At 39.6% G+C, this 27,400-nt stretch overlaps 1 protein-coding gene and 1 pseudogene across 2 annotated transcripts in view; one reads left to right on the top strand and one right to left on the bottom strand.

Annotated features, from left to right (window-relative positions):
• The window catches only part of Taf4b (TATA-box binding protein associated factor 4b), a 130,078-nt gene that overhangs the window by 86,444 nt on the left and 16,234 nt on the right, over positions 1-27,400 (bottom strand). For both annotated transcript variants that reach the window (XM_052741585.1, XM_052741586.1), the window contains exons 3-8: positions 25,780-25,887; positions 22,903-23,043; positions 22,690-22,812; positions 20,215-20,304; positions 13,172-13,774; positions 239-356 (exon numbers count right to left, since the gene is read on the bottom strand). In XM_052741585.1, the coding sequence (XP_052597545.1) occupies positions 239-356; positions 13,172-13,774; positions 20,215-20,304; positions 22,690-22,812; positions 22,903-23,043; positions 25,780-25,887 (1,183 nt within the window). The remainder of the gene's footprint in view (positions 1-238; positions 357-13,171; positions 13,775-20,214; positions 20,305-22,689; positions 22,813-22,902; positions 23,044-25,779; positions 25,888-27,400) is intronic.
• On the top strand, positions 4,041-7,338 carry LOC128112511 (claudin-6-like; annotated as a pseudogene).

The following is a 27,400-nucleotide window of genomic DNA, read 5'->3' as shown; positions in this document are numbered from 1 at the left end:
GAAAAATGCTGACGATATTTTATTTATATTGGTCTATTTTTAACACATATTTACTACTAGAATGTTTTATCTAACAATCTATCATAAGCAGTTGTTTATTTCAAAACAATATATACCCCTAAAATAGTGTTTTTGTAATTATTAAGTGTTCTCTTAATACAAGAAGTACAAGTCCTGTCTTGTTCCAGATCCACTGTGATGAAGCTGGAATGCCAGCACCGACATGTAGGAAACTTACCAGTAGGCACTATAGCAGTCACTGGCATCTTCGGACCACACTTCTGAGTGGTCAATGGTGAGGAATAGGAAATGGTGGTCACTTGATTTGCATTGCCTCCTGAAGGCTGTTGGACTACCTGAAACAGTAAGAGTTCATTACAGTCACCCAAGAAAGCCCGCTTTAGCAATGAACAAGAGCTTTCATTTTTAATAGTTCGTTTTTATCTAGCTATATATACCTCTACCTAGCACAGTAAGAATGCCTACTTAAAATTTATCTCCAGGATGGCCTCTGAAACATGGGGAAATCTCCTTCCTCAGCTTCCTAAATGTTTGGATGTATACCACCATACCCAGTTTAATTTGTATGCAGCGAACTTACCTCATTCAAAACTGTAAAACATTATCACATACATTTAATATTATTTTCTACAGAAGAATTCAAATTTCAGAAAATAATCATACAAATCTTATTTTTATTTCTTAACTTACCATGGAAAATTTCAAACACATGCAAAAGTATAGAGAACAAAATGAAACCATTTATACCACTATCCAGATTAAACAATGATTAATTCTTGCATAATCATGTTTCATGTATACCTTTTACTCACTCCCCAATTTTATAGCAAATACAAGAAATTTTTGCTTATTTGTTTTTTGTATTTCTCTAGATACAGTTTTTCTGTATAGCCTTGGCTGTCCTGGAGCCTGCTCTGTAGACCAGGCTGGCCTCAAATCCAGCTACAAATCCTGAGTGCTGGGACTAAAGGCGTGTGCCACCTCCACCTTGCTTAGGAAATACTTTTTTATTCATAATATTTCAAAATATATTTATAAAAGATAAGGACTTTTATGTACTATTTTTAAAAAGTTTCATTCTTAAACCCTTCAGAAAGTACTGTTCTCCCAAATAATAGTTACAGAAATACAGTAATGGTTAGGGATAAAGAGAAATTAAAGTGCTAAAAATATTAGTACCTTTAACTTCAAAGAACAGACAGAAAAGCAGAATGTAATACTTTCACTTCAAAGAAGAAAAAGTCACCATGCATTTGAGCCAGCTACTGATAACAAGAAAATAAGAAGTTCTTAAATATTTCTATGTTTATTATAAAGGGTGATGGCCTGCCCAAGATACATACTTCTGAGTAAAAATTTACCAAAACAATTTGTTGTATAATGATCTGTAATAAAAATGTACAAATCAACTGTGTGCAACTAAAAAAAATATGTAGCAAGCAAGGCATGGTAGCACATATCTTTAATCTCAGCACTCAGGAGGCAGGAGGATCTCTCTGAGTTCTAGGCCAGCCAGGGCTACATAGTAAGATCTGTCTCAAAAAAAAGTAACAAGAAACACAAAGCATTCCTGTAGCTGAAAGTTTTCCTGTGTCTCACCCAGTCTGCAGCCGCTCACCTCCAAGTAAACACACAAAGGCTTACATTAATTAAAACTGCTCAGCCATTAGCTAAGGCTTCCTACTGACTAGCTCTTACACTTGAACTCAGCCCATTTTTGTTAATCTATATGTTGCCATGTTTTCCATGGCTTTACCTGTGTGCCATTACATGCTGCTCCCTGGACGACAAGCTGGTGACTCCTGACTCAGCCTTCCTCTTCCCAGAATTCTCCCTGTCTGCTTATCCCGCCTATACTTCCTGCCTGGATACTGGCCAATCAGTGTTCTATTAAAGCAGTGTCCAAAAGCATTATCCCACAGCATTTCCCCTTTTCTGTTTAATTAAAAAGGAAGGTTTTAACTTTAACATAGTAAAATTACATATAATAGAGCAGTTATCAAGCAAGAATTACAGTTACAATATCTAGTCTATTTGTATTTGGTAAAATTAAAGAAAATATTCTATTTATCTGATATTTGTGAGTCTAAAGTTTCATATCTAATTTTATCTTTTATCATAACCAAGGAAAACTATAATTATAACTATCTACTATCTAGTCTTCAACTACATCAAAGATCCCAGAAGGATATAATATTACATAAGTAAACAGGAAGTGCATTGTAAGCAACTTCCAAAAATCTAGAATGACAGAGACAGCTGGCTGCCTAGACAGTCATCCAAAGTCCCTCTGTAACTTTGGGGCATCCATCTTCAGCCATATAGGCCTAGAGTCTCTCAGTCACTTTTTTCTGTGTCCTGTAGAATGTCTGGCAGTTTCTTCTGCAAAGGAGGAATCTGAAGGACCATTTTGCCTTGCAAAGTTCAGTGGTTACTTTTTTCATGGGTACTTCATGTCCAGTCAATATAACATTTTCTCAAGCAGTCCAGGCAAGAGCAGTTTCTTGCTCAAATGGCTATTTTTGCCAAGAAGAAGATAAATTCCATATGGAGTGTCTTCGATGCTCATCTTTCTTTTTGAAGTAAATTGGTGCTGCCAGGAGCAGATATGTCTCACTGTCCAGAAAGTCTAAGTTTTTAAAACATTTTAAAAATTCTGTAGATCTTTGAATCAGTGTTTGAAGATCACCTATCTAATTGAAATATATCTATGTATACCTAGAAAACTTAACTAACATGACTATAAGTTTGATTATCATAACTAATTATTAATCTGTATTTCTCAGCTATACACTACATTTTCAAATGAGTTGCACAAACAAAATACTTTAAACAAGAGTAGAAATATATAGTATAACAAAATTAAATTTGTATCAATAAACTAAAATCCATAGGAATGTAAAACATTTCAAACAAGTTGTTGCTCTTTTAAAGTAGATTCAATAATCTACCCTTTCACCCTATCATATCTACTTCCTATATTTCTGTATCATATCCTTTCTTCTTTTAGAAAGACATTGACTATGACCAGTAACAATTTGTAACCAACAACCTAAACAAAGACAAACATCCATAATCCATTTTTTGGGAATTTGGGCATAGTTTTCTAGGCTACTTCCTGCAGATAAAGGGCACTGTATTCTTATGGGGATCCTGAGAAAATTAAGAACTATGGTCAAGTCCTGAATGAAATAGTATGTGAGGCTACACTGTCTGAGCCAGTTGCCTTGAAACCATTCTGGATGTTGGATCATCTGGGCCATGGTGTCATCGGAGACCTTTCAGGGGGTCTTGGATGGTCAAACCATATTAGCCTGGAAGCAATCCACAGGTTCTCATCTTCTGTGGAAACAAAAGCATAACCTCTTTTCCAAGGCAACATACCCTTATACATAAATTTTGAAATTGAGATACCTTTAAAATATACATATTAGGCCAGGCAGTGGTGGCGCACGCCTTTAATCCCAGCACTCAGGAGACAGAGGCAGGCGGATCTTTGTGAGTTCGAGGCCAGCCTGGTCTACAGAGTGAGATCCAGGAAAAGCACAAAACTACACAGAAAGAAACCCTGTCTCGAAAAACCAAAGGGAAAAAAAAAAAACCGTATTAATTTAACTCAGCAGCTTTTAAAATCAAATGTCTCTCTCCAGTTAAAAATCCTAAAGACAACATAATCCAGACTCTCTGTGTGATTTCCATCTTTACGTGGCTTATTTTTTATATTACCTTTACTTTCTCTTTAAAGACTTTATTTTTAAAACTTTTTATTTCTTTATATAGACAGTTATATAATTGTTTCTCTCTTCCAAGCCTATGTATATTTTTACATGCATTGTAAACTGTTTAGGGTTTATCACATCTGAATCTGTCTTATTTTGAATCTATAATCCTTTTCTGGCCAAGAGAGATTTAAAACTGCTAAACTGTGTTTTTAGGACTGAAGTGGCAGCCTTGGCTGATGACTTCACTCATTTCAGCTTTCCAACAGGGCAGAGGTAATTCACCTCCAGCTCTGGGTCATGTGTACCAACAACTCTCGGAAGCAGTGGGCCTACACCTCCATTAAAGCAGCGTGTGGCCCAGAAACCTTTTTTTTTCCTTGTCTGTATTAGCAGAAGCTATATCCACCACTAAGCATACTGCATAGCTTGGAGATGCCTCTGTGTACTGTGGTAGAAATCCACTACGCTGTAAGTCAAGCCCACACGCTGCTGCGAACCCACCATGTTGTAGTTCAGGGCTTGCCTGAGACACACAACTAGGAAGCTGTTTTTAGCTCTGTTTTAGAATCATATTTTTTAAAGCTTTCTCAGTTTTAGGTGGAAACTCTTGCCCCATGTTGGGTACCATTTGTAGCTGAAAGTTTTCCTGTGTCCCACCCAATCCATAGCCACTCACATCCAAGTAAATACACAGAGGCTTACATTAATTAAAACTGCTCGGCCATTAGCTAAGGCTTCCTACTGACTAGCTCTTAAACTTTTTTTTTTTTGGTTTGTCGAGACAAGGTTTCTCTGTGTAGTTTTGGTGCCTGTCCTGGATCTCGCTCCGTAGACCAGGCTGGCCTTGAACTCACAGAGATCCAAGTGGCTCTGCCTCCTGAGTGCTTGGATTAAAGGCATGCGCCACCACCGCCCGGCTAGCTCTTACACTTAAACTCAGCCCGCTTTTGTTAATCTGTATGTCACTACGTTTTCCATGGCTTTATCTGTGTGCCATTACATGCTGCTTCCTGGACGGCGGGCTGGTGACTCCTGACTCAGCCTTCCTCTTCTCAGAATTCTCCTTGTCTGCTTATCCCACCTATACTTCCTGCCTGGATACTGGCCCATCAGTGTTTTGTTAAACCAGTGTACATCCCACAGCACATTCCAATGTCTCCATTGAGAAACAACGTAGGATGAAATAATTCAATTGCTATCACTATTGGTAAAAGAGGCTTCCTAGCAATGGAGATAAGTTGGAATAATTCACTTGCCATCATTCTTTGATAAAAGTTGTGTTATATGTTTGTTCTGTTTTTGAAACAGAGTCTCAAAACTAACTAGGCTGGATGGGCTTTAAAAATGTGTGATCCTTCTGCTTCAACCTCCTGAATAACTAGGATCATAGTCCTGAACCACAAAATCAGGCTAGAAAAGAACTCTTGAAAAAATAATATATTTTTCAATTGAGATATAAATTGAGATCTGAGATCACATACATATTCTGAAGTACTAGGGCTAGGCCTTAAAGTTCATGAATGCACCTTTATGCATTAAGACTGACAATCAAGAAAAGAATCTCTCTTTTGATCTAGGAATCTTGGCCTCTACCAATCTGCATTCTTGAGGATAATCCCGACTCTGCTTGGCTGTGTCAATGCCCTGGTGTCCTGTGCCCTGCCCATGTGGAAGGTGACAGCCTTAATCAACAACAGCATCATAGTGGCCCAGATGGTATGAGAGGGGCTGTGGACGTCCTGTATGGTTCAGGGCACTGTCCAGATGCAGTGCAAAGTGTATGACTCACTGCTGGCACTGCCCCAGGACCTACAAGCTACAAAAGTCCTCGGTGTCATCACCCTCCTTGTCCTGCTTGGCCTGCTGGTCTACCTTGCTGGAGTCAAGTGCACTACCTGTGTGGAAGACAAGAATTCCAAGTCTCAACTGGTGCTCATCTCTGGGATCATCTTTCGTCATCCCTGTGGTCCTGACCCTCATTCCTGTATGCTGGATGACCCACTCCATCATCTAGGACTTCTACAACTCCTTTGTATCTGATGTTCAAAACTGAGAGCAGGGTGCCTCCCTCTGTGCTGGGCAGCCTCAGGCTGCTGTGTTGTGCCTGCTCCTCTGGAGGGCCCTGGGAACCTGGCCATTACATGGCCTTTTCTACATCTGCCCCACATTCAGTCTCTCCAGGACCCTTCAAATACCCCACCAAGAATTATGTCCGATGCTCATTGGGGAGTGAGGCTCTACTGGCCAGGGAACCTGAGGACCCTGAGCTGAGCCATCAAGAAAATATGTCTAAGAGTTTGAGGGTTGTTTTGTTTCTTGTTTTTGTTTTGCAATACTGGGTATTGAACCTGGGGCCCCACATATTTGATAGGCAAGCACTCTACCAATGAACTGTATGATACCCTGTCCCTAGGTTGGTTCCATCTGTTTTTTGAGACAGGCTCTCATGCAGCTCTGACTGACCTCCAGCTCCAATTTCCGTGCATTAACCTAAGTCCAGACTTCACCTAGCTCTACTGTTGGCATTTCTTACTTTTAAATTGTGCATGGGAAGAGGTGATACTTTTAGTGTCTTTATTTATTCTGGGTATCTTCTGTGGAACCTGTTTTGAGACTGCCTGTGAACCTGGCCTCTGTGATACTCAAGATGGTCTGTCCAAAGAGTTCCTGCTGCCGCAGCAGCTGCTGCTGGAGGTGACTCAGAGGACAGACACACTCTTCCTGGTCAAACTTTTCATTCCAGTCCTGGAAGGGCAGGAATTAAGTTTCTACCCCAAGTCTTACAACCTTTGGTCTCTGCATCCCATTACCAAAGTTACCATGCACTCTCCCCAAAATCAGGTCCCAGCTGTGCTGTAGACCCTCCACCTCCACACCTCTAACCTTGCACATTTCCCTGCCCACACAGTTTTACTTTGTAATTAAAAAAAAAAATCTCTGTAGTGATGTATTGTGTACCTTAATAAACTTGCCTGGGGATCAGAGGGCAGAGCCAGCCACTAGATTAGACATAGAGGCCAGGCAGTAGTGGCACACACCCGGAGGCAGAGATCTATCTGGACCTCTGTTCAAGGCCACACTGGAAACAGAGCCAGACAGTGGTGGCACACACCTTCAATCCCAGTGGGAAGCACCCACACCTTTAATCACAGGAAATGACATGGCTGGGTGGAGAAAGGCATATAAGGTGTGAGGAAACAGGAACTAAAGCAGTTTAGCTGAGATCCTTTTGGGTGAAGACTTGGAGGATTTCAGTCAAAGGATTCGTGGAATTGGTGAGGTAATAGGTGGTAGCTGTGGCTTGCTCTGCTTCTCTGATCTTTCGGCTTTCACTCCAATATCTGGCTCTCGGTTTTCTATTAGTAACACCATCTAAGACTCGAACAATAAATTTCTGTATTTCTGACTTTTCCATCTCCACACAATATATAGTTTACTCTCCAAAATTATCTGCCTTTCTGGGAGAAGGCCAGGGATTTTTAATTAGCTTTCTATTCTTGAATTTTGTTTGCAAATGCTGTGGATTTGTGTGATTTTACTTTTAATTTTATCTGGTAAAATTAATTATAGAAATTTAAATTTTAGCCGGGCGGTGGTGGCGCACGCCTTTAATCCCAGCACTCGGGAGGCAGAGCCAGGCGGATCTCTGTGAGGTTGAGGCCAGCCTGGGCTACCAAGTGAGTTCCAGGAGAGGCACAAAGCTACACAGAGAAACCCTGTCTCGAAAAACCAAAAAAAAAAAAAAAAAGAAATTTAAATTTTAAAAATGAACTGGCTGAAATTATAATTTTGCTGTTCCAAATTAAATTATTTTTGCTAATTAAAATTGAAATTTAACTTTTGTACAAATGAGTAAAGTAGTTTTCACACAAATATCTAAAAGAGAACTTTCAAACTGAGAGACTAGGACTTAAGATTCCCTGGTAGGTAGGTAAAAAGATGATGAACTTCTAAGTGTATGGCTTCTTCCTCTCCTGACCTTAGGTAGACAAAAGCCTGGCAACCTTAAACAAAGGCCTCCTGGGTTCCTCCTCTCCTGCACTGGCTCAACCTAGTCAAAGCAAGGAAAAATAACACAACAGTTGTGAGTCAATCCCCATCCTGTCCTTCCACTGACCAACACTGAGGTCTCTTCAGAGATGTAAAACCCTCAGCCCTACAGATTGGATTTTCAGCTTCCTGAGTGCCTCCTCTGCTTTGCAGGGGGTCTTTTTCTCTGTGTGTTTAGGGGTATGTGTTTCTTCACCCTTAATGAAAGCCTTCCTTCAACTGCTGATTCTGTCTGTTCCTGTTTGTGGTTAAGTGTTCTCTGCTGCTACCTGCTTCACTGGAGAGGTTTCCTGCCCTTCAAATCCTTAACTGTTAGAGAAAATGAACCAGATCAAAACCCCTAGATGGTAACAAAATTCATCTGATTGTTTCTATACAAAAAAGTTAAGCGTAAAATAATAAGCCTAGTATTTACTTTCAGTGTATAATTACTACAGGAAAAATGATGAAGAGCCATTAACATTAGCCTTTATAAGAACTTAATTCTTACAAAAATTCCCAGAACTACCAAGTAGGTTCACATTTCAAGTATTTGAGTACAAAATAAAAAGCTTACACCTAAAAGAAACTGGACAATTTTAGTTCATAGAACCCCTGACTATAACATACAATAAATAGTCAACAAGGAAAAAATGTAGCATATAAAGAAAAGAGAGCATGCAGTAATAATTTTTTTTAAAGTGGTGGTGGGTAAAATGTATAATTTCATAAAATAATATGAATTGAAACCATGTAATGGTAGTTTGGAAGAATTCTCACAACTTGAAGTATAGTTAGAGATCTTATACAAAAGCCTAAAGACATAAAATTGTCCAATATTCTAACCAAAAATAAATATTAAGAAAATCTTTCCAGGTGGTGGTGGCACATGCCTTTAAGCCCACCACTCCAGAAGACAGAGGCAGGCGGATCTCTGTGAGTTCAAGGCCAACCTGGTCTACGGAGTGAGTTCGAGGACAGGTTGCTACACAAAGAAACCCTGTCTCGAAAACAAACAAAAAACAACAACAAAAGAACATTTTAAGCTCCTGATCAACTATTAAAAGAATTATCATAGTATGAATGATAATGGTATGAATAGACATGGTCATTGATCAGTTGACTGCAGAGCAAAGAGTATAAAGATTTGGCTATTTTGGCAAAGAGAAGCTGAAGGAGATAAAGCTTTTGGTTAGCAGTATTGTTGGATGTCTCACCAATGCCACATTTATGTATCAGGAGGCCAAAAAGATAAAACATCTTATGATGTAAAAGATGCTACTCATGTTAAGTTTATTAAAGAAAAGTAATAGAGAGGGGATAAGTGGAATTCCAGGGCCCAGGAAGTAGTATAGTTCTCATGTGACTGGATTTGTAGGAAACCTTACTCTTTCAAAGCCAAGTCTTCTCAAATCATTGTTCCAAAACCCCTGAGGTAATTATGTTCTATTTTCCTCTTGAAGTAAGATAATTGATAAAAGACTGATTTGGTCTTTTTAAGATTTTTAGTGAATACAAGTAAGACATCATAAACAATCGACTTTATGTCATACTCTGTCAAACTGTGTGTGTGTGTGTGTGTGTGTGTGTGTGAGTGTGTGTGGTTTTAATGATGCTGGAATTTTATTTACTTCAAGGCAGTGCCTGGCAAGACATATCCTGAATTAATTAACAAAGTTACAGTTCGCCAAACAATTATTAAAGGAAATATCCTGACATGAATCAGGACATTCAGCTACATATTCTTTAAAATGGGCATCTTCTTCATAGTGAGTAGCTTGACCACAGATATGATCCAATGTGGAGATTTTCATTTTTAAATAACCACGTGTGGTATTTCTTATAAACCATAAAGAAATGTTTGCTTGCTTCTTTTTAGCTCTCCTAAGCATTCTATTCCTCACCTAAACATGGGATTAAACTGGATTATGGTTTATAATAGACTCAATGTATTCTTTAATTACTTTTCAACTTTAAATTCAATTTAATTTCTAGGGTTATAGAGGATGCTCAATGGTTAAGAGCACTTGTTACTTTTACAAAGGACCCAGGTTTGATACCCAGCACCCACATGGTGGCTCACAAACATCTGTAATGCTAGTACCAAGGATTCCTATGGCCTCTACTGACCTCTACAGGTACTTGGCACACACATAGTTTACATACATATATTAAGGAAAAATACTCATAAAATTAGAGTAAGTCTTTAAACTAAAACATTAAAACCAAAAATGTTCAATAGTTGGAGTTAAAATACCAATTTTCAGGGTCAGTTTTTAAAAGCATGTCCTAGCTCAATCTGGAGCACTGTGATTCTAGCTGTCCTAAGTAAATGTCATAAAATAAATGTATAATACAGCTTTACTATCTGTCCTAGCTCAATCTGGAGCACTGGATTCTAGCTGTCCTAAGTAAATGTCATAAAATAAATGTATAATACAGCTTTACTATCTGTCCTAGCTCAATCTGGAACACTGGATTCTAGCTGTCCTAAGTAAATGTCATAAAATAAATGTATAATACAGCTTTACTATCTGTCCTAGCTCAATCTGGAGCACTGGATTCTAGCTGTCCTAAGTAAATGTCATGAAATAAATGTATAATACAGCTTTACTATCTGTCCTAGCTCAATCTGGAGCACTGGATTCTAGCTGTCCTAAGTAAATGTCATAAAATAAATGTATAATACAGCTTTACTATTTTTCCCACTGGGGCTCTCTCTACTTAACAGAGTGAGGCTAACATCAAATTTGACGCCTAAAAAACATACAAAAAAGCAGAATTTTTACTTTTTTTAGAAAATGAAAATAGGAAGGAAAAAAAAAAACCTTAAAATTTATCATTAGATTTTTCTGTTATGCTTTTTCTGCAGTTGTAATGATTTCCAGTGAATAATATGTCAAACTTACAATGCTTTCAAGACATTATCACTGACATGTTTCAGGACACTCTAGAAAACCAGAAACCTAATGGACTACCACTAGATGAGTCACTTAGTATGTCTGGATTCTTCATCATAAAATTAGCTGTAAATTCATGACATATTAATGATTTCTTTAATGTATGCAAGTGACAAAGTATTACTTAAGCTCATGGACCTTTATGCTACAGCCCATCAATAAGCTTAGCACTGACTTAAGAACTAGTAATGACCAGTAAAGAAGGTTCTAATTCCCCTCAGTTCTACCAAAAAGAGACTTTTGCCTGGATCAGTTCCCCCAATTCTTTGGTTCCCAATCTCACTGCCCAGAACAATACTGAAGGATCACTGGATATACATGTTTCATGCCCAGCGGTGGTGGTAAACACCTTTAACCCCAGCTCTCAGAAGGCAGAAGCAGGCAGATCTCTGTGAGTTCAAAGCCAGCCTGGTCTACAAGAGTGAGTTACCGGACAGCCAGGGCTACACAGATAAACCCTGTCTTGAAAAACAGAACAAAATAAAACAAAACAAACAAACAAACAAAAAAGAATGTTTCATTTCTCAGTTCAGGTACCCAATGGACCACGTCTTTAACCCCAGCCCTTGGGAGGCAGAGGAAGACAGATCTGTGAGTGCGAGGCCAGCCTGGTCTACAGAGTGGGTTGGAGAATAGCCAGGGCTACACAGAGAAAGCCTGCCTCGAAAAATTAATTAATTAATCAATTAATAAATAAATAAAGTGTCTTTTCCTTAATGAAGTAGAAAATTCTAAACAATGTCTAATCAAATAAACAGCTAAAATTTCCTTTTTTTTACCAAAGAATCTATTCCACATGCCAGGAATAAGAAAAAATACACTCCTGTATAATTTCCTACATGCCCTCCCTTACTCCTTAGCATGTTTTTGTTTGTTTTTTGTTTTGTTTTTCAAGACAGGGTTTCTCTGTGTCGTTTTGGTGCCTGTCCTGGATCTTGCTCTGTAGACCAGGCTGGCCTGGAACTCACAGAGATCCACCTGCCTCTGCCTCCCAAGTGCTGGGATTAAAGGCGTGTACCACCACCACCACCAAGCCAAGACCCTGTTTAAAAAAAAAAATTAAAATGTGAAAGGATAGGTTCAATAGATAGTGCTCCCAGTGCCCACATCAAAGCTGGGAATAGTGGAGCATGCCTGTAAGTCCAATACTGGAGGCAGAAACAGGAGGATTCAACTGGGAAGAAGATGGAGAGATAGCTCTGTGTTAGAGAGCTTCCTGCTCTTCCAGAGGATACACAGTCATTCCCAGCATCCACACTAGGAGGCTCACAACTTCATGTAATTACAGCTCCCACTTTTGGCCTCTTAAGGCATCAGAAAACAGGTGGCATATATTCACTCAGACTCACATAAACAGAAATAAATATAAGGAGGACCAAAATCAAGAAAAAAATCCAATGTCAACCTCTGGCTTCCACATACTTATAGATATATATAAATACGCACGCACGACGGGAGAGGGAGGGAGGGAGGGAGGGAGGGAGGGAGGGAGGGAGGGAGGGAGGGAGAGAGAGAGAGACAGAGACAGAGACAGAGAGAGACACTGAGCACGAGCACACGCTACAAAAGGCTGGAGTTACAACTCAATGACAGGACACTTGCCCAGAATGTACAAGGCCCTAGCTTCAATCTTCAGTACTAAAATAAGGTCATAATAATCACCTATGTAATAGCTCCCAAAAATATTTAGATTTAATGTAACACTGAAAGAATAATACAAAACAAAGAAAGTTCTATCAAATAACTAGACTAGGCACTTAAATCATTATTTTAATGTAATCCCAACACTTAGGAATCAGAGGGAAGAGGATCTGTGAGTTCCACATATACATGCATGCAAGCAAAACACTCACACACATGAAACAAAGCAAATAAATGTTAAAAACAATTTTTTTAAAGATTAATACTGGGACAACTAATAAATATATCAATGCCCCTGTGTGACAACAGGTTTGGCAACAACAGGTTTGGCTATGCTAATTTAAAAACCACCCTTTTCATTAGGAGATACATAGTCACATATGATTGTACAAGCATGTATTCCCAGGACTGAAAATTTAAAGCCAACTAGGCAGTAAGTTAAAGAAAGACCAGTGCTACAGCTCAGTAGTAGAACGTGTGCCTAGAATGCTTCGGTGTTTTAGCACCATCTTTAGCACTGAAAAGAAGAAAGGGGAGGAGGGAAGAAAAGAGGGAGGGAGGAAGAAACATACATAGAATTCTGAAGTCCACAGTCCCGACTTCCACAACTCCTCTACATGCTCAGGAAACACTATGTGTGAGCTTCTCTCTCTATGCAGCTATAGGAGGGAGAGTGAGCAGGCGAGGCTCAAAGATCTCAACTCGTCAAGTTTGGGAAGCATACGAAGTCCTGCCAGTCTTCTGAACGTGTGGAGTTTTCTGCATAAGGAGCTGGGGAAGAAACGAACTGGTACTCACTAGTTGCTTGACTTTGACGGCCTGTGGAATGCCGGCTGCCTGTGGAAGAAGGGGGCCTGGCTGCGCAAGTCTGATCTGGACTGGAGTGCCAATGGCGGGTGTATCGGGTTGGGTCCCAGCAGAGGTAACGGCAGGCTTCACAGACGGAAGACAAAGAGGAGCATGTGCAGCTGAAGTTTCTCCAAAAGTCACTGGAGGAAGGGCCAGGGTAACTGCTGCCCCGGACACGACTGGCTTCTCGGGCTGAAGAGAGACTGCTGTCACTGCATTTGGAACCGATGTTGTCAGCGGTTTGGAAGTCTGCAGCACAACAGTGGCAGGTGTTCCTCCCGCCACAGCAGCGGGGACCACGGAAGGCAGTGTCCCAGCTCCAGCGTTTGCTCCTCCTGGACCAGAAAGTGGATTCGGAGTCTGGACAGACAGCGTTCTGGGGGCGGCTGCTCCGGAGACAAGGACTGGGGCAACTGTACTTGTCAGCACAGGAGAAGCTGTTGCTGTTGTGGAACAGGAGGCAACGACCACCTCCCCAGAGACCTCCTGAACACAGTTCTCAATGAAACTCTGGGAGTTGGGGAGAAGCTGTCTTAAGGCAACCACACTCTTCTAGAAACAGTAGAGGAAAGAAGATGAAGGTCACAAAATAAGCCAAAAGCAAAGCAAAAATTTGTGTTTAGCCACATTATTAAAAGGTCAAAGTACTTTCTCAGTGAGAAAATATTAAATTTATTCTGGATATGTCAATGATTAACTTAGTATCTATAAGATTATTTATAACACAGAAGAATCTAGGTTATATTGTTAAATAGCTTTCAAACGTTGGATATAAAGCCTCTATATCAAAATAAAAAACAATTTACTATGTCTCAACTGGAAATGCAAAAGGAAGCTCTCAGAAAAACCTAATTGGAAACAAATGTTAAAGTAATGAGAGTTAAACAAACAAGATGTATATATTTAATTAATCATTTCTTAATCATGGCCAGGATTAAGCTGAAATGCCAAACCTATCCTCTCTATGTGGCATTTAACTACCAAGCTCTTTCAATGATGCCAGGAGATATCAAGTGTTGTTTAAAAAAAACAGGATCCATAGGTCATTAGAAAGCAGATACAGTCGGGCGTGGTGGTGCACATCTTTAATCCCGGGACTCTGGAGGCGGAGGCAGGAGGATATCTGAGTTCACCATCAGCCTAGTCTACAGCATTGAGTTCCAGGACAGCCAGGGCTACACAGAGAAACCCTGTCTGGGGAAAAAAAGAAAAAAAAAAAAAAAAAAGAAAGAAAGAAAAGATAGTGAATTTAGCTAGAGTACTAGAGTTCAAAGCCTTAGGTTCAATTACTAATACTGCAAAAAAGAAAAAAATTCTGTATGGGGGGAGGGGCACATATTAGAACACATGATACAGGAGGTAATGCTAGGGGTAGAAAGGTTTAAGTGAAGAGGTGAACAAAGAGAGAAGTCAGAGGAGGGAGAGAGAGTCAACTAAAACTAACAAAGTATGGGGGAAACAAAAACCCAATGCTTGGTAAGCTATCGAAAAACAGTGAGCGCTAGAATGGAGGTACAGGTGTGGTAGATAAAGCTGCTTGCAGAAAGAAGCCAGCGGCCATTAAATTAACTTCTCATTACCAGCAGTGGGCTACTGCTTCAAGTTGTTGGCCAGAGAGTCCCAAGGCCTCCGAACAATACAGGAAACTGCCACTGCTGTTGCTTGCTCCCTAGATCTAACTGGTAAGACCCTAGTGCTGAAGTGGCCATATGCTTGGGCCACAAACTGAAACTGGGCTGGAGGCTCCTCCATGTAGGTATCCCTCACAGTTCTCAGATGTGCCATTTAGGCTGCTCCAGAGAAAAGTCACCAAAGGTTTTATTCAGCTGTGGATTCTGCATGCACCAAGCCAGGCAAGATGCAGCCATTAGTGCAACAGTGGCGGTTCCACTACAGAGCAGATCAATTGCTTTCTGACTAGATCTGAGGCCCTGTTACTGTAAACCTGTTCAAAATTCTCTGGCTGAGGAGGTAGGCCCTAGTAAAAATGTTTTCGCTGTTCTTTTGTTAAATGAGCATTCTATACTCACCAAACTGCTTTCAAAATAACTATATTTGTGTTCCTAGATTAGTGCTGCTGTTAGCTTTGAGTCAGTGAAGCTTCTTTTTGCAGTGGTCAGTAGTCTAGAGAGACTAATAATTGGTCAACGAGCCAAGAATAAGCAGCCATTGAATGGCCAGTTATAACTGAGACATGTATATCAACCCCTTCAAGGCTCAGAATATATCACAAAAGTGGGATAATGAACGCTACAGCACCAGAGGAAGGGGACCCATGTGGAAAATAGATCCCAGCTGTGATTACCTTCACAAGATGTGCATAAAAGAGGGAAAAATGGGGCCAGGTGGTGGGGGGGCATGCCTTTAATCCCAACACTTGGGAGACAGAGGCAGGAGGATCTCTGTCAGTTTGAAGCCAGCCTGGTCTACAGAGTTAGTTCAAGGACAGCCAAGGCTACACAAAGAAACCCTCTCCAAAAAAAAAAAAAAAGGGGGGGGGGGGGAAATAGGGAGAGATTTTAGTGGGGAGAAGGATGGGAAGGTAGAGTGAAGAAGAGATAATTAAAAAAATTTAAAAAAAAACAGTAAATGGGGGATACACCTTTCAACTGCCAAGGCTGTCCCAGAAGCTCCTGAAGCAATAATATAGGCTATTTCCATTTGGTAAGACCCTACTGTGGAAGAAAGCACATACTTTGGCCACAGGACTTGGAGAAACCAAGTTGGTACTGACCAGGAGGGTACCTCTCACTACTGGCTAGCTTTCACAGTACTGGAGGTACTATGCATGTTGCTGGGGTAAGTCATCAACAATCTTAGCTAGAGAACCCTGTGAACTACAGTAACAAGTGCCTCGGGTGCAATACCGGGAAGGGTATTACCGGAATAACACATGCCTGGCACTGTAACCCTGGCCAGGAGCCAATGTCTGAGGGAGCTCATATGCCCCAGCAGTGATCCGATTACTATTGTTCTGCTAAATGAACACAGTTATCAAACTACTCCCTAAATTTTTTATCTCTAAACTACAGATTAGTGCAGCTCTCAGACCTCATCAGAAAAGTTTCTTTGTGCAATGGGTGACAGCACAGAAAATCAAAACTTCAAATATGTGAAGTACTCAGACACAAATGAGACATCTATATAACAACCTTTTCCCTCAAAGGTTCAGGGGGCATCTCAGAAAATGAGCAGAAAGAAAAAGGACCAGGTCAGGAGGACTGCATGAAATAGTCTTCTGGACATGACAGGACAAGTAGCAGCTCTGTCTGCCTACACAAGACTTGCACAAAATCAAGGCCATCAACATCCCATCATAAAGTGGGGAAGAGCTCCCAACCCCCACCCCTGACTAAGGAATTATTGACAGCTGATGGTTTCTGGGGGAGGGAAAGTCAGTTCTCCCCAGGTGTGTGGCCCCTGGTAAGCTGGTCTCACAACAGAGACTGTCCCACACCCATAAGCATAAGGGTGGCACTAACTGAACTCACTGGGTTTTATAAAACAAAAAGAAAATGAACATGAAATTGGGAAGAGTAGGCAAAGGGACTACATAGTACAATAATGTACATAGTACAAACTACGGATGGGAGGGACACGGTGATTACCATCAAAACATACAGTACGCGTTTATGAAATTCTCAAAACACAAGGGCGTATTTTAAGAAAATGACCTGCACAAAATTTGTCCCTTCAACATTCTGTAGTGGAGGGGGAAGGACACAGGGACCCTACTACTCCCTGGGGGATTTCCTTGTAATTATTGTTTTATGGGGGAGGGAGAGTTGTTTTTTTTTCACTGTGGCCACTGGTAAGGTACTACCTTGTTTTGTTTTGTTTTCTGGGAGACATGGTCTCACTCTGTAGACCAGACTGACCTTGAACTTAGAGATCCCCCGTCTCTGCCTCCTGAGTGCTGGGGTTAAAGGTGTGCGCCACTTTCATTTAAATAGAGCTTACTTAACTCACGTTCTTGTAAGCCACTTTCATGAAACTCATTTGGTCATCAAAAGCCAAACAAATCAAAACAAACAAGCCAAACCCATGAAATACTAGAGATGGTGTGGAGGAGATCATCAGAAATGAGAGGGGGACAAGAGAGGATTAATGGGGCTAGATAAAACCAAATACATATATGTGCTAAAAATATCATAATGAAACCCTTACTACATATAACTAATAAAAACATCTAAAAATGAAAAAAACTGCTGAGGAGATGACTCAGAAGTTAAGAATTTTTGCTACTTTTCCAGAAGACTCCAGTTCTCAGCATCCACTGGGAACTCACAATCATCTGTAACTCTAGCTCCAGGGTATGAGATACCCTCTTCTGGCCTCTCAGGGTAAAACACACACACACACACACACACACACACACACACACACACACACACACACACACACACAGCATTTACTCAAATGTACACATACACACAAATAAAAAGAAAGTAAACCTTTTCAAAAAGAGAAAGGGCTGCATGAATTGCTCAGTGGTTAGAAGCATTTTCTGTTCTTGCAGATGACTGAGGTGTGGCTGCCAGCACCCACATAGCAACTCACAACCATCCATAACTCCAGTTAGAGGGGATCTAACACTTTCTGACCTCCTGGTCCACCAGGCACACATGTTGTACACTTACATACATGTAGGCAAAACACTCATAAAATAAAAATAAATAAATCCTGGGGGGAAAAAAAAGAAAAATGGCAATTTAAATGGTTTTTGTTCTCTCTAAAATAGAAAACACTATCTGGCATCTATTCTCAAAAGGTCATATGACAATCAAGTGCAACCAATGCACATCATGTCATCTGCTATGGTTTGGATAGATCTCCAGTGCCTCTCAAAGGTTGTATGTTATAGGGCTGGTCCCCAGCTTGGCACCATGGAAAAGTACTAGTAGACGTCGTTAGGAGATGGGGCCCAATGTAAGCCCTCATCTCAAGGCCACGGGGGCATGCCATTTACAGGACTGTAGGACTCTGGTCTCTCTCTTTCTTTTTCACTTCCAGGCCATGTGAGGAGCAGTTTGACTTTATCACATGCCGCTGTCATGCTGTGTTGTCACACAGCTAACACCTTGGCAATCACAAATAGGAGACTAAAAATCTGTGAGCTAAAATATGCCTTTCTCTTAAGAAGTTTATCACTTCACCATATTACAATTGAAAGCTGACTGACATCATCTGCTGTAACACAGCAGATTGTCATCAGTTTTCCTCCTTCTCCCCCATAGCACACAACAGGGCAAAGCAAAGGACAAAGGACATCACTGCTATGAACAGTACCTACAACTGAAAGAGTTAGGAATGAATGAGTCTGGAAGTAATGCCTCTACTGCTCAGTAAGTGGTAGATCAGGGAATCCAGACCATGTCCACTGGTGATTTTTACAAAGAGAACTTCACATTCTAGACAAATCCGCCCAATCCTAGCTATGGCTCCAGACGCAAAGACCAAATATTTCACCTTATTTAAATGTAGTACTTGGTACTGTGCTCATCTTTCAACTTTTCCTACCTAATACCAAGTCTCTGGCTAATACTTTCTCAGTTTCTTTGGTCCCTCTTATCATGATTTGTGCCCATCTAACCAATTTGGTCATTTACTCAGAAACAGTTCTTCCCATTGTTTAGATATCCTTATGAAATTGGTGTGTTCCCACCTCCTTCCCACTCATCCTTCACAAAGCAAAGCACGTCTTCCCTGTGAACTGTCTTTTATCTCTCCTGGATCATTACCCCAACATTCTTAAAAAGCAACTACTCTTTCTATTACTTTAATGTTTACAGAGCAAACTTAATTCACTATAGTCCTGGGCCTTTAATGACTTTATAATTTCAATTTAATTCCTTTTTAGCTTCTGAAAATCTAAATGAAACTTTTTTTACTCTGTCAAAATAAGTTCTTGTTATCAAAGATATAGTTCTTCATCAAAAATGTATTTACTTCAGTAACTCTGAAGAGGAAAGCCAATATTATAAATTATAAATAATTATAATCACTTGTTACTAGTAAATTAGCTAAATTATAACTATATTAAATCTGACTCTAATAAACCATGTTTGGTTTATTATTTTAACATGGATCACTAAGACCTCATATATTCTCTCTCTCTTCCCTCTCTCTCTCTGAGACAGGCACGTTGGCTTACATCTATAATCCCAGTCTTTGTGAGGTAGAGGCAGAATTTTCAGAAACTCAAGGTACTCCTGAGTTACATGTTAAGTAGGAGCTAGTCTGGAATAAATAAAACCCTGTCTCAAAAAAACTAAGAGTAGGGAGATGACTCAGAATTTAAAAGCACTTAAGAATCTGGAAAAAAATAATCTGAGTTTAATCCCCAGCACCCAAGTAAATATCCTGAAATCCAGATTTTTTTGGGACACAGAGACAAGGAATTCTTGAAGCAAACTGGCTTATGAAACTAGCCAAATCCATGAGCTGTGTTTTGTGAGAGACCCTGCCTCAATATATAAGGTGGAGTGCAATTTAGGGCAATGCCTAACCTCAACATTTGGCTTCAACACTCTCTCTCTCTCTCTCTCTCAAAACAAAAATCTTTGACTATATTCCAATACAAACATTATACACTACCAAGTGACATTCATGAGTAAGATGTTACTCTTGGGGGGAACCAGTGGGATGACTCAGTGGGTAAATGTATTTGCCACCAAACCTGGCAACCAGAGTTCTATACCATGAACCTCCATGTGGAAGTAAACCTACTCATTTAAGTTGTCCTCTGACCTCTACACGTGACATAGCCACCCCACTAAGTAACTAAATGCAAGGGAATTTTTTTAAAGTTGCTGTTACGCCTGTTTTTCTAAACTGCTCAGATGAATGTTGTTTTATAGAACGCTACAAAAGTGCTAAAGTTTCTCTCATCAGTAGTATCTTCCCATTGATTTCCAGTCACATTAAAACAGTCAGGTTTTAAACTAAAGTAATTTAACCCAAACAATTTCTCCAAAGAAATACACCCCTACCTTAAGAAAAGGTACAAGGTGTGGCTGAGGTGCAGACTTGAGTTCAATATATAGTTTCCTAGTAAATTCTTCTGCTTCAATTTCTGCATCCTAAGAAATGGGAGAAAGAACATACTTTCAGATCTGCAAATATTCTTTATTTATTTATTTTACATCCTGATTGCAGTCTCCCCAATCTACAAATAGTTCAAGAAACAAAACTACACAAAGAAACTCTGTCTTGAAAAACCAAAAAAAAAAAAAAAAGAAAAGAAACAAAACTAGGTGGAGTGGTGAATGTTCTATGAGGCAATCCAATCACTTTAGCCTAGGAGTTGAAGGCCAGCATAAACAGCAGTGAGCCAGTTTCTTAAAAATTAAATGAACTTAAAAAAATAAGAAGAGGCAAAGTACTTAATTCATGATTGAAGATAAGCTTTTCATAAGTGGTAAAAAACACCTTTACAAGGCCTTTTATCTCATGCCACCAGAGAACTAAAAAATAGACATGTCCAATCAGAGAATACAGTGAAGACAATATTCTTTTCATGAAGAAGAAGATTCTAATATGCAAAGAATCACAATTCTGGAAAATTTATAACTTTCTCTGGATTTGATAGCTTCCTAAAATTTAAAGCTTTTCTTAAAAAAACTGCTGAGGGTGGCCTGGTGGTGGTGGTGGTGGCACATGCATTTAATCCAAGCACTTGGGAGGCAGAAGCAAGCAGATCTCTTTTGAGTTTGAGGCCAGTCTGGACCACAAAGTGAGTTCCAGGACAGTTACACAGAGAAACTCTGTCCCCCCAAAAAACAAAACAAAAACAACAAAGAACACTTAAGTGGCAGAGAAGTGGCTTGTGATTAAGAGCTTGCTGTGTAACAAAGACCTGAGTTTGGATTCCAACCTCAGCATAATAATCAGATATAACCTCCCATGCACTTGTGACCACAGTGCTATCAGGGCAGTAACATGGCATGCTTGGTGCCTGTCTAGGAAAAAACCAAGAACTCCAGGTTCAATGAGACCCTGCCTCAAACAAATGAAGCCAAGTGATACAGAAGAATACCTGACACCCTCCTCTGACCTCTGAGTATGGCATGTACACACTTACATGCACCACAGTCACACACAAACAAGATGTAGGAAGGTAGGCAGGTAGATAGACAGAGGTATAGATTTATAGCTATATACAGATGTACATATGTAAGGCTGGAAGAAATTAGGAATCAATTACCTTAATTCATTAAATATATGGAAACTTTTAGAAGAGCTACATAATTCTAAGAATCAGCATTTGTTTTAAACATTGCATGCTACTATAAAAATTATACATGAGTTAAGAGATTCATTAACAGTGTAATAATTAAGTAGTCTACTAAACAATGTCCACATGGATCTAGAAAAGGCTACTAAAATGCCCAATATTCCAACTACCTCTCTGCAAGAAGACAGTAATTCTTTAACTCTGTCAACAAATTCTCTAACAGCCCATCACAAAATAGAATAAGGGAAGAATACCCAGCTGCTTTCTATTAAGTGCAGCATCAAATTTACAAAATGCAAATCAATGTCATTTCCCACTCAGTTTCATTATTTTGGAAATTGTAGTTTTTCTTTAAATATTACATGTTAACATATAATGGCTTTGTTATTCTTAGTTGAATAAATAGCTTTAGCACTTAGTTTTAATTCCAAAGGCAAATATATACATATAGGTTATTTATTTTTAAGAATATTAAGGTCTCCTAATATTTTGAGATCAAAATTTTGAGAACTGCTGTCTGTTGGTCTAAGATAAACAGATCTAAAACAGTTATTTGACGAGTTTATAACTGTTGCTATCTGTCCACAAAATACACATAAAAAGATTGGCATAAAAACAATATATATTCAAAATATCATGTCCACCTTACATATATGGTGAAATTAAACACATTAAAGATTTACTTTTTTGTATGTAGTGATTTTCTAATTGTAGTGATTTTCTTGTTTTTTGGGGGTTTTTTGTTTTGGTTTTTTTTTTTGGTTTTTCGAGACAGGGTTTCTCTGTGTAGCTTTGCGCCTCTCGTGGAACTCACTTGGTAGTCCAGGCTGGCCTCGAACTCACAGAGATCCACCTGGCTCTGCCTCCCGAGTGCTGGGATTAAAGGCGTGAGCCACCACCGCCCAGCTGTAGTGATTTTCTAACTGCAGTAATTGATTTTCTAACTGCAGTGACTTTCTAACTGCGGTGATTTTCTAACTGTGGTGATTTTCTAACTGTAGGGATTTTCTAACTGTAGGGATTTTCTAACTGTAGGGATTTTCTAACTGCGGTGATTTTCTAACTGTAGTGATTATTTTCTAACGGCAGTGACAACTACAAAACAAAGCTTTAATGAAGCAAAAAGTTTTAGCAAGTATATTTAAAACAAATTTTATTGAAACATCATTACCCATTTAAAACATGTCCTATGGACTCTCATAGCTTGAAAAATTATACAATATCAACTTACCAAAAGTTGCTCCACCAGCTTCTTCACATTCTGTCCCATGTCTGGAGACTGTGATCCACTACATGCTAGTTTTATTAACATTGAAAGGAAGTTTTTACATTTTTTCACATTTTCTAGCACTGTCTGATATAGAAAAAGAATCACAAATGTTAGCAAACAGGAAAAAGCATATATAGCAAAAAAAAAAAATAAAAGATACAAGTGAGAGTTTACCGGAGAAAGACTAGTCTGAGCAGCTACTGAGGTCTCTGCTTTGAGACTGGAGTCATTTGAGGGGGTAGATACTGCTCCCAAACTTGTTGGCTTCAGGATAGTTACAGTATTCACTGGCTTGACAGGAGGTACAGCCACAGACTGAAATTAAGTCAACATAAAGTTAAATATGTATTGCTATGACATCTTAGTGGGCACTTCACTTTACACTGAAAAGACTACAAATAAATTGGACATCTCAGCTTTCAAGTGGTACTCTAAACCCCTCAGCACTTTATCAGAACTCTGGACTAGAGGAGATCTGCATTTCACTCTCAGCTACCACTCTACTCTTCACTGGCATTTACTACATTATTAGTTACCAGCAAGTTACTTAACCTTCTAATCCTGATGCCCAAATGCAAAAGCAAAAATAGGAATGTAATCTAGAGTGGTCTGTGAAAAACAATGTCACACAAAAAAGTCATTAAAATGTTAATAAAAATATATTATTAATGGAGCTGGGAAGATGGCTGAATGCAAACGTAAGGTATTGAGTTCTGATCATCAGTGCTCACATAAAAGCTGGGCATGGTGGTGTACTCTAGTAATCCCAGTGTTTGTGGGGTGGAGATAGGTAATCTCAGGGTGGAGTATGCCTCACTGAACAGCCACTGTAGGTCAAATGACAAGTTCAGTGAGAATCCTCGTCTAAAATAAGGGAGAGATCAATTGAGGAAAACTTTATTCAACACACATGCGTACACAGGTGATCACACAAGTGCACAAAAATGTACTTGTAATAACAAATCTTCATACTTTTTATGCACTTTTCTGCTTTCTCTTAAGTATAAATTAAAATAGAGTTATCAACGAATTTTCATATGCTCAGCTATACTGATCTCCTGTGGACCATCAGAATAAGCATAATAGCATTACAAGAGAGGGATGTCTATTTTCCACACTGAAAGGAATTTCATTACTTTCTATGTGTATCAGAATGAGGTGGTGTGACTCTAGCACCACCTGCAGGACAGAAAGTTTAACACAAAAACTGTAAGTTAAAGTACAAAATTAGAAAACTAGAGATAAAGCAACAAATATACTAAAGATTACACAGCATAGGAAAAGTGGGGTAGAGGGGATATATGCACAGAGAAGACTAAACATCTGCAGCATGACTTTAACTGAGATGCTTGCAATCTCAAGAAAAATTCTTTCTGCACATGTTAAGATATGGACACACAAATTTTCCCTTCAGATAAACTGGTACTTACATCAGACAGAATGTTCTGGTAAAATGGGAAGTAAATTAAAAATATTGATTAATGACAACTAAAACCAATGATGAAATTCTGGGTAAAAATTAAGGGGTTGGAGAGATGACTCAGTGGTTAAAAACCTTACTGTTCTTCCAGAAGACCTAGGGTTCAATTCCCAGCACTTACAAGGTGGCTAACAACTAACTCTAACTCTAGTTATAGGTGATCCAACCCCCTCTTCTGGCCTCCACAACAACATGATCTTAGACTTCCCATCTCCAGAATCATGAGTCAAACAAACTTCTATTCATTATAAATTACTCAATCTGTGCTAATCTGTTACAAGTGGAGAAAAACAGAAAATCCAAGATAGGGCAGGAACATATCCACAGAGGGATCTAGGGAGATTCCTAAGAGGAAAATCTGATTATACTAGTAAGCAACTCCCAAGACCAGCATAGTAGTAGGCAAGAGTGAGGGTAATGTAAGGTGGACAGCAGAGAACTGACATGATTTAGTGTAGGCTACAGGAGTAAGGCTACATAGTCTATCCTTTTAACCTTTGTTTCCAAAGGAAAGAAGTCCATCCCAGGACAGTTGTCTGTAACATGTTCGAGAAGCATATATCCAAGTGACATAAGATGTAGGTGTCAATGAACCACTGCAAGGAGAGATCTGTACTGTCTTGGCTGCTCTATGGGATGACTTTCAGTTATCAGCTCCATTAATTTGGTCTCTGCTGCAAAGAAGATACCTTGCACAAAGTACAATTTTCCCAGGATAGTCTATGCTGACTCTCAGTGGGACAATGTTGACAAGGTACTGCTGTGGAATGTTCTGTATGGCAAATGTGTTGCTAATTAGTTAATAAATAAAACACTGATTGGCCATTGGCTAGGCAGGAAATGTAGGCGGGACAAGGAGGAGAATAAAGCTGGGAAGTGGAAGGCTGAGTCAGAGAGACACTGCCAGCTGCCACGATGAGAAACAGCATGTGAAGATACCGGTAAGCCACGAGCCACGTGGCAAGGTATAGATTAATAGAAATGGGTTAATTTAAGCGGTAAGAACAGTTAGCAAGAAGCCTGCCACGGCCATACAGTTTGTAAGCAAATAAAGCCTCTGTGTTTACTTGGTTGTGTTTGAAACGCTGTGGGACTGGCAGGTGAGAGAGATTTGTCCTGACTGTGGGCCAGGCAGGAAAACTCTACCTACAAGGTACATATGCTCTAACATTCTCTATTAGGTTGGCTAAAACTTTATCAATCATGAATCTAGCCTAAGCTTACTCTCCTTCTCTTCACAGGTATTGATTCCTAAAAAATAACTTATCCATATTCTATTTTAGCACCTCCTTCTAGAGACTGTAATACATGGTTGTTAGATGTATTTATATTACTTTAATGCATTTATGCAATGGGTATCTAATAAGATACTCTGGTTTCTTGTTTCTACATCTCCAATGGTTCACAGTCTGATGAGCAACATCATATATGCCTTCAGCGTCACATAGTTAGACACTTAAATACCTGGCAAGAAATACTTGAACAGTAGTGAGAAAACAGCTAGTATACACACAACACACACACACACACACACACACACACACACACACACACACACACACACTACTCACTTGTCCTGAGGAAGCACCAGGGGCAGTGGTGGCCACAGTAGTTCCTGTCTGGGTCAAATTAGTAACAGGAGCCACTGCCACTTTCTTCACTAATTGTGAGCTGGAATTCTGGGAAAAGGACAAGATAACCAAGTTATTGATACTAGTCATTTTAAGGGTTGTTTGTTTGTTTGTTTTATTGAGAAAGGATCTTACTAGGTAGCCTTGGCTGGCCTAAGCTCAATACCTAAACCAGGCTGGCCTGGAACTCACAGAGCTCTAACTGTCTCTGCCTCAAGGCATGTGCCACCATGCCCAGTCAATATTAATCACTTTAAATCAATCAGTATTGTGAACAAAATGAGAAGACTTCAACAAACGCATTTGCTATACACTGCACTTTATGAACATTCTGTACTATAAAGCTAACTGGTCAGCTGGTCAGCTGAGATTTTTTTAAAGGAGGCAACTGATTTACAAAATAATCTTTTCTTTTATGTTAATTTTCCAATTAAGTAAGATCTACACCATTCATCACTAACATCTTAAACTTGGGCCCAGAACACTGTTCAGGGGATAAAAGCTCTTTTATTTTATGTATTATCATGCAACCCTGACAATCTGAGTATGATCCCCAGAACCCATGGTGAAGATAGAACTGAGTCCTACAGCTGTCCTCTGACCTCCACATGAGCACTTCAGCATGTATGCACCCACACTCACACACATGTATCATACACAGATAAGAAAATAAAAAAATAAAATCTTAAACTTGATGTTATAAAGAAAACATACAGATTCCTTATTTAATTATAAATAAAAATCTGTTAACCCATAGCTAAACCATATTAGAAGGAAAATGTACTACTACTGTATGATATTTTGTTTGTGTTTGGACAAATAAAGCTTGCCTGGAGAACAGAAGGCAGAGCTAGCCACTAGTTTAACTATAGAGGTCAGACTTTAATCCCAGCACTTGAGAGGAATATGCCTTTGGTCCCAGCACATGGGAGGCTCAAGCCTTTAATTCCAGCACTAGAGAGGTGGAGATAGGAATATAAGGCGGGTGGAGACAGGATCTCAGTCCATTCAGTTGGAGGACTCGTAGGTGGCTGGTGGCTGCTGCTCTGCTCTTTCAGCTTTCACTTTTCATATCTGACTCCGGGTTTTCATTGTTAAGACTAATTAGGATCACCTTCATACTACTGACAAAGAAAATAACCAACTGAGCAACTAGTATCAAAACTGAAGTAGGACCACCAAGATGGCATAAAGGGTAAAGGAGCTTGCCACCAAGTCTGATGACCTGAGTTCCACCTGGTAGGAGAGAAGTGACTTCTGAAAGTTGTGCTCTGACCTCTACAAGTGCAGCCATGGCATGAATATTATCTCCTACACACACACACACACACACACACACACACACACACACACACACCAAATAAATGTAAAGTTAAAAAGAGGAAAAGAAGGGAAGAGAGGGAGAAACACAGGCAAGAGGGCAGTCAGTCTTTGACACTGTGTATCTACCTCAACTGTTCTCTATCTTATTTTTGAGACAGTGTCTCACTAAACCTGGAGCTCTTGAATTTGACCCCAACAGCTAGACAGCCCTGGGAAGCTCTTGACTTTAGTGTTATGA

This window comes from Peromyscus californicus, unplaced genomic scaffold, assembly GCF_007827085.1.
Source record: "Peromyscus californicus insignis strain IS unplaced genomic scaffold, ASM782708v3 Scaffold_17__1_contigs__length_78620276, whole genome shotgun sequence".
In the NCBI taxonomy this organism is placed as follows: Eukaryota; Metazoa; Chordata; class Mammalia; order Rodentia; family Cricetidae; genus Peromyscus; species Peromyscus californicus.
The sequence above is the reverse complement of the archived record's forward strand: the minus strand, read 5'-3'. Positions and strand labels throughout refer to the sequence as shown.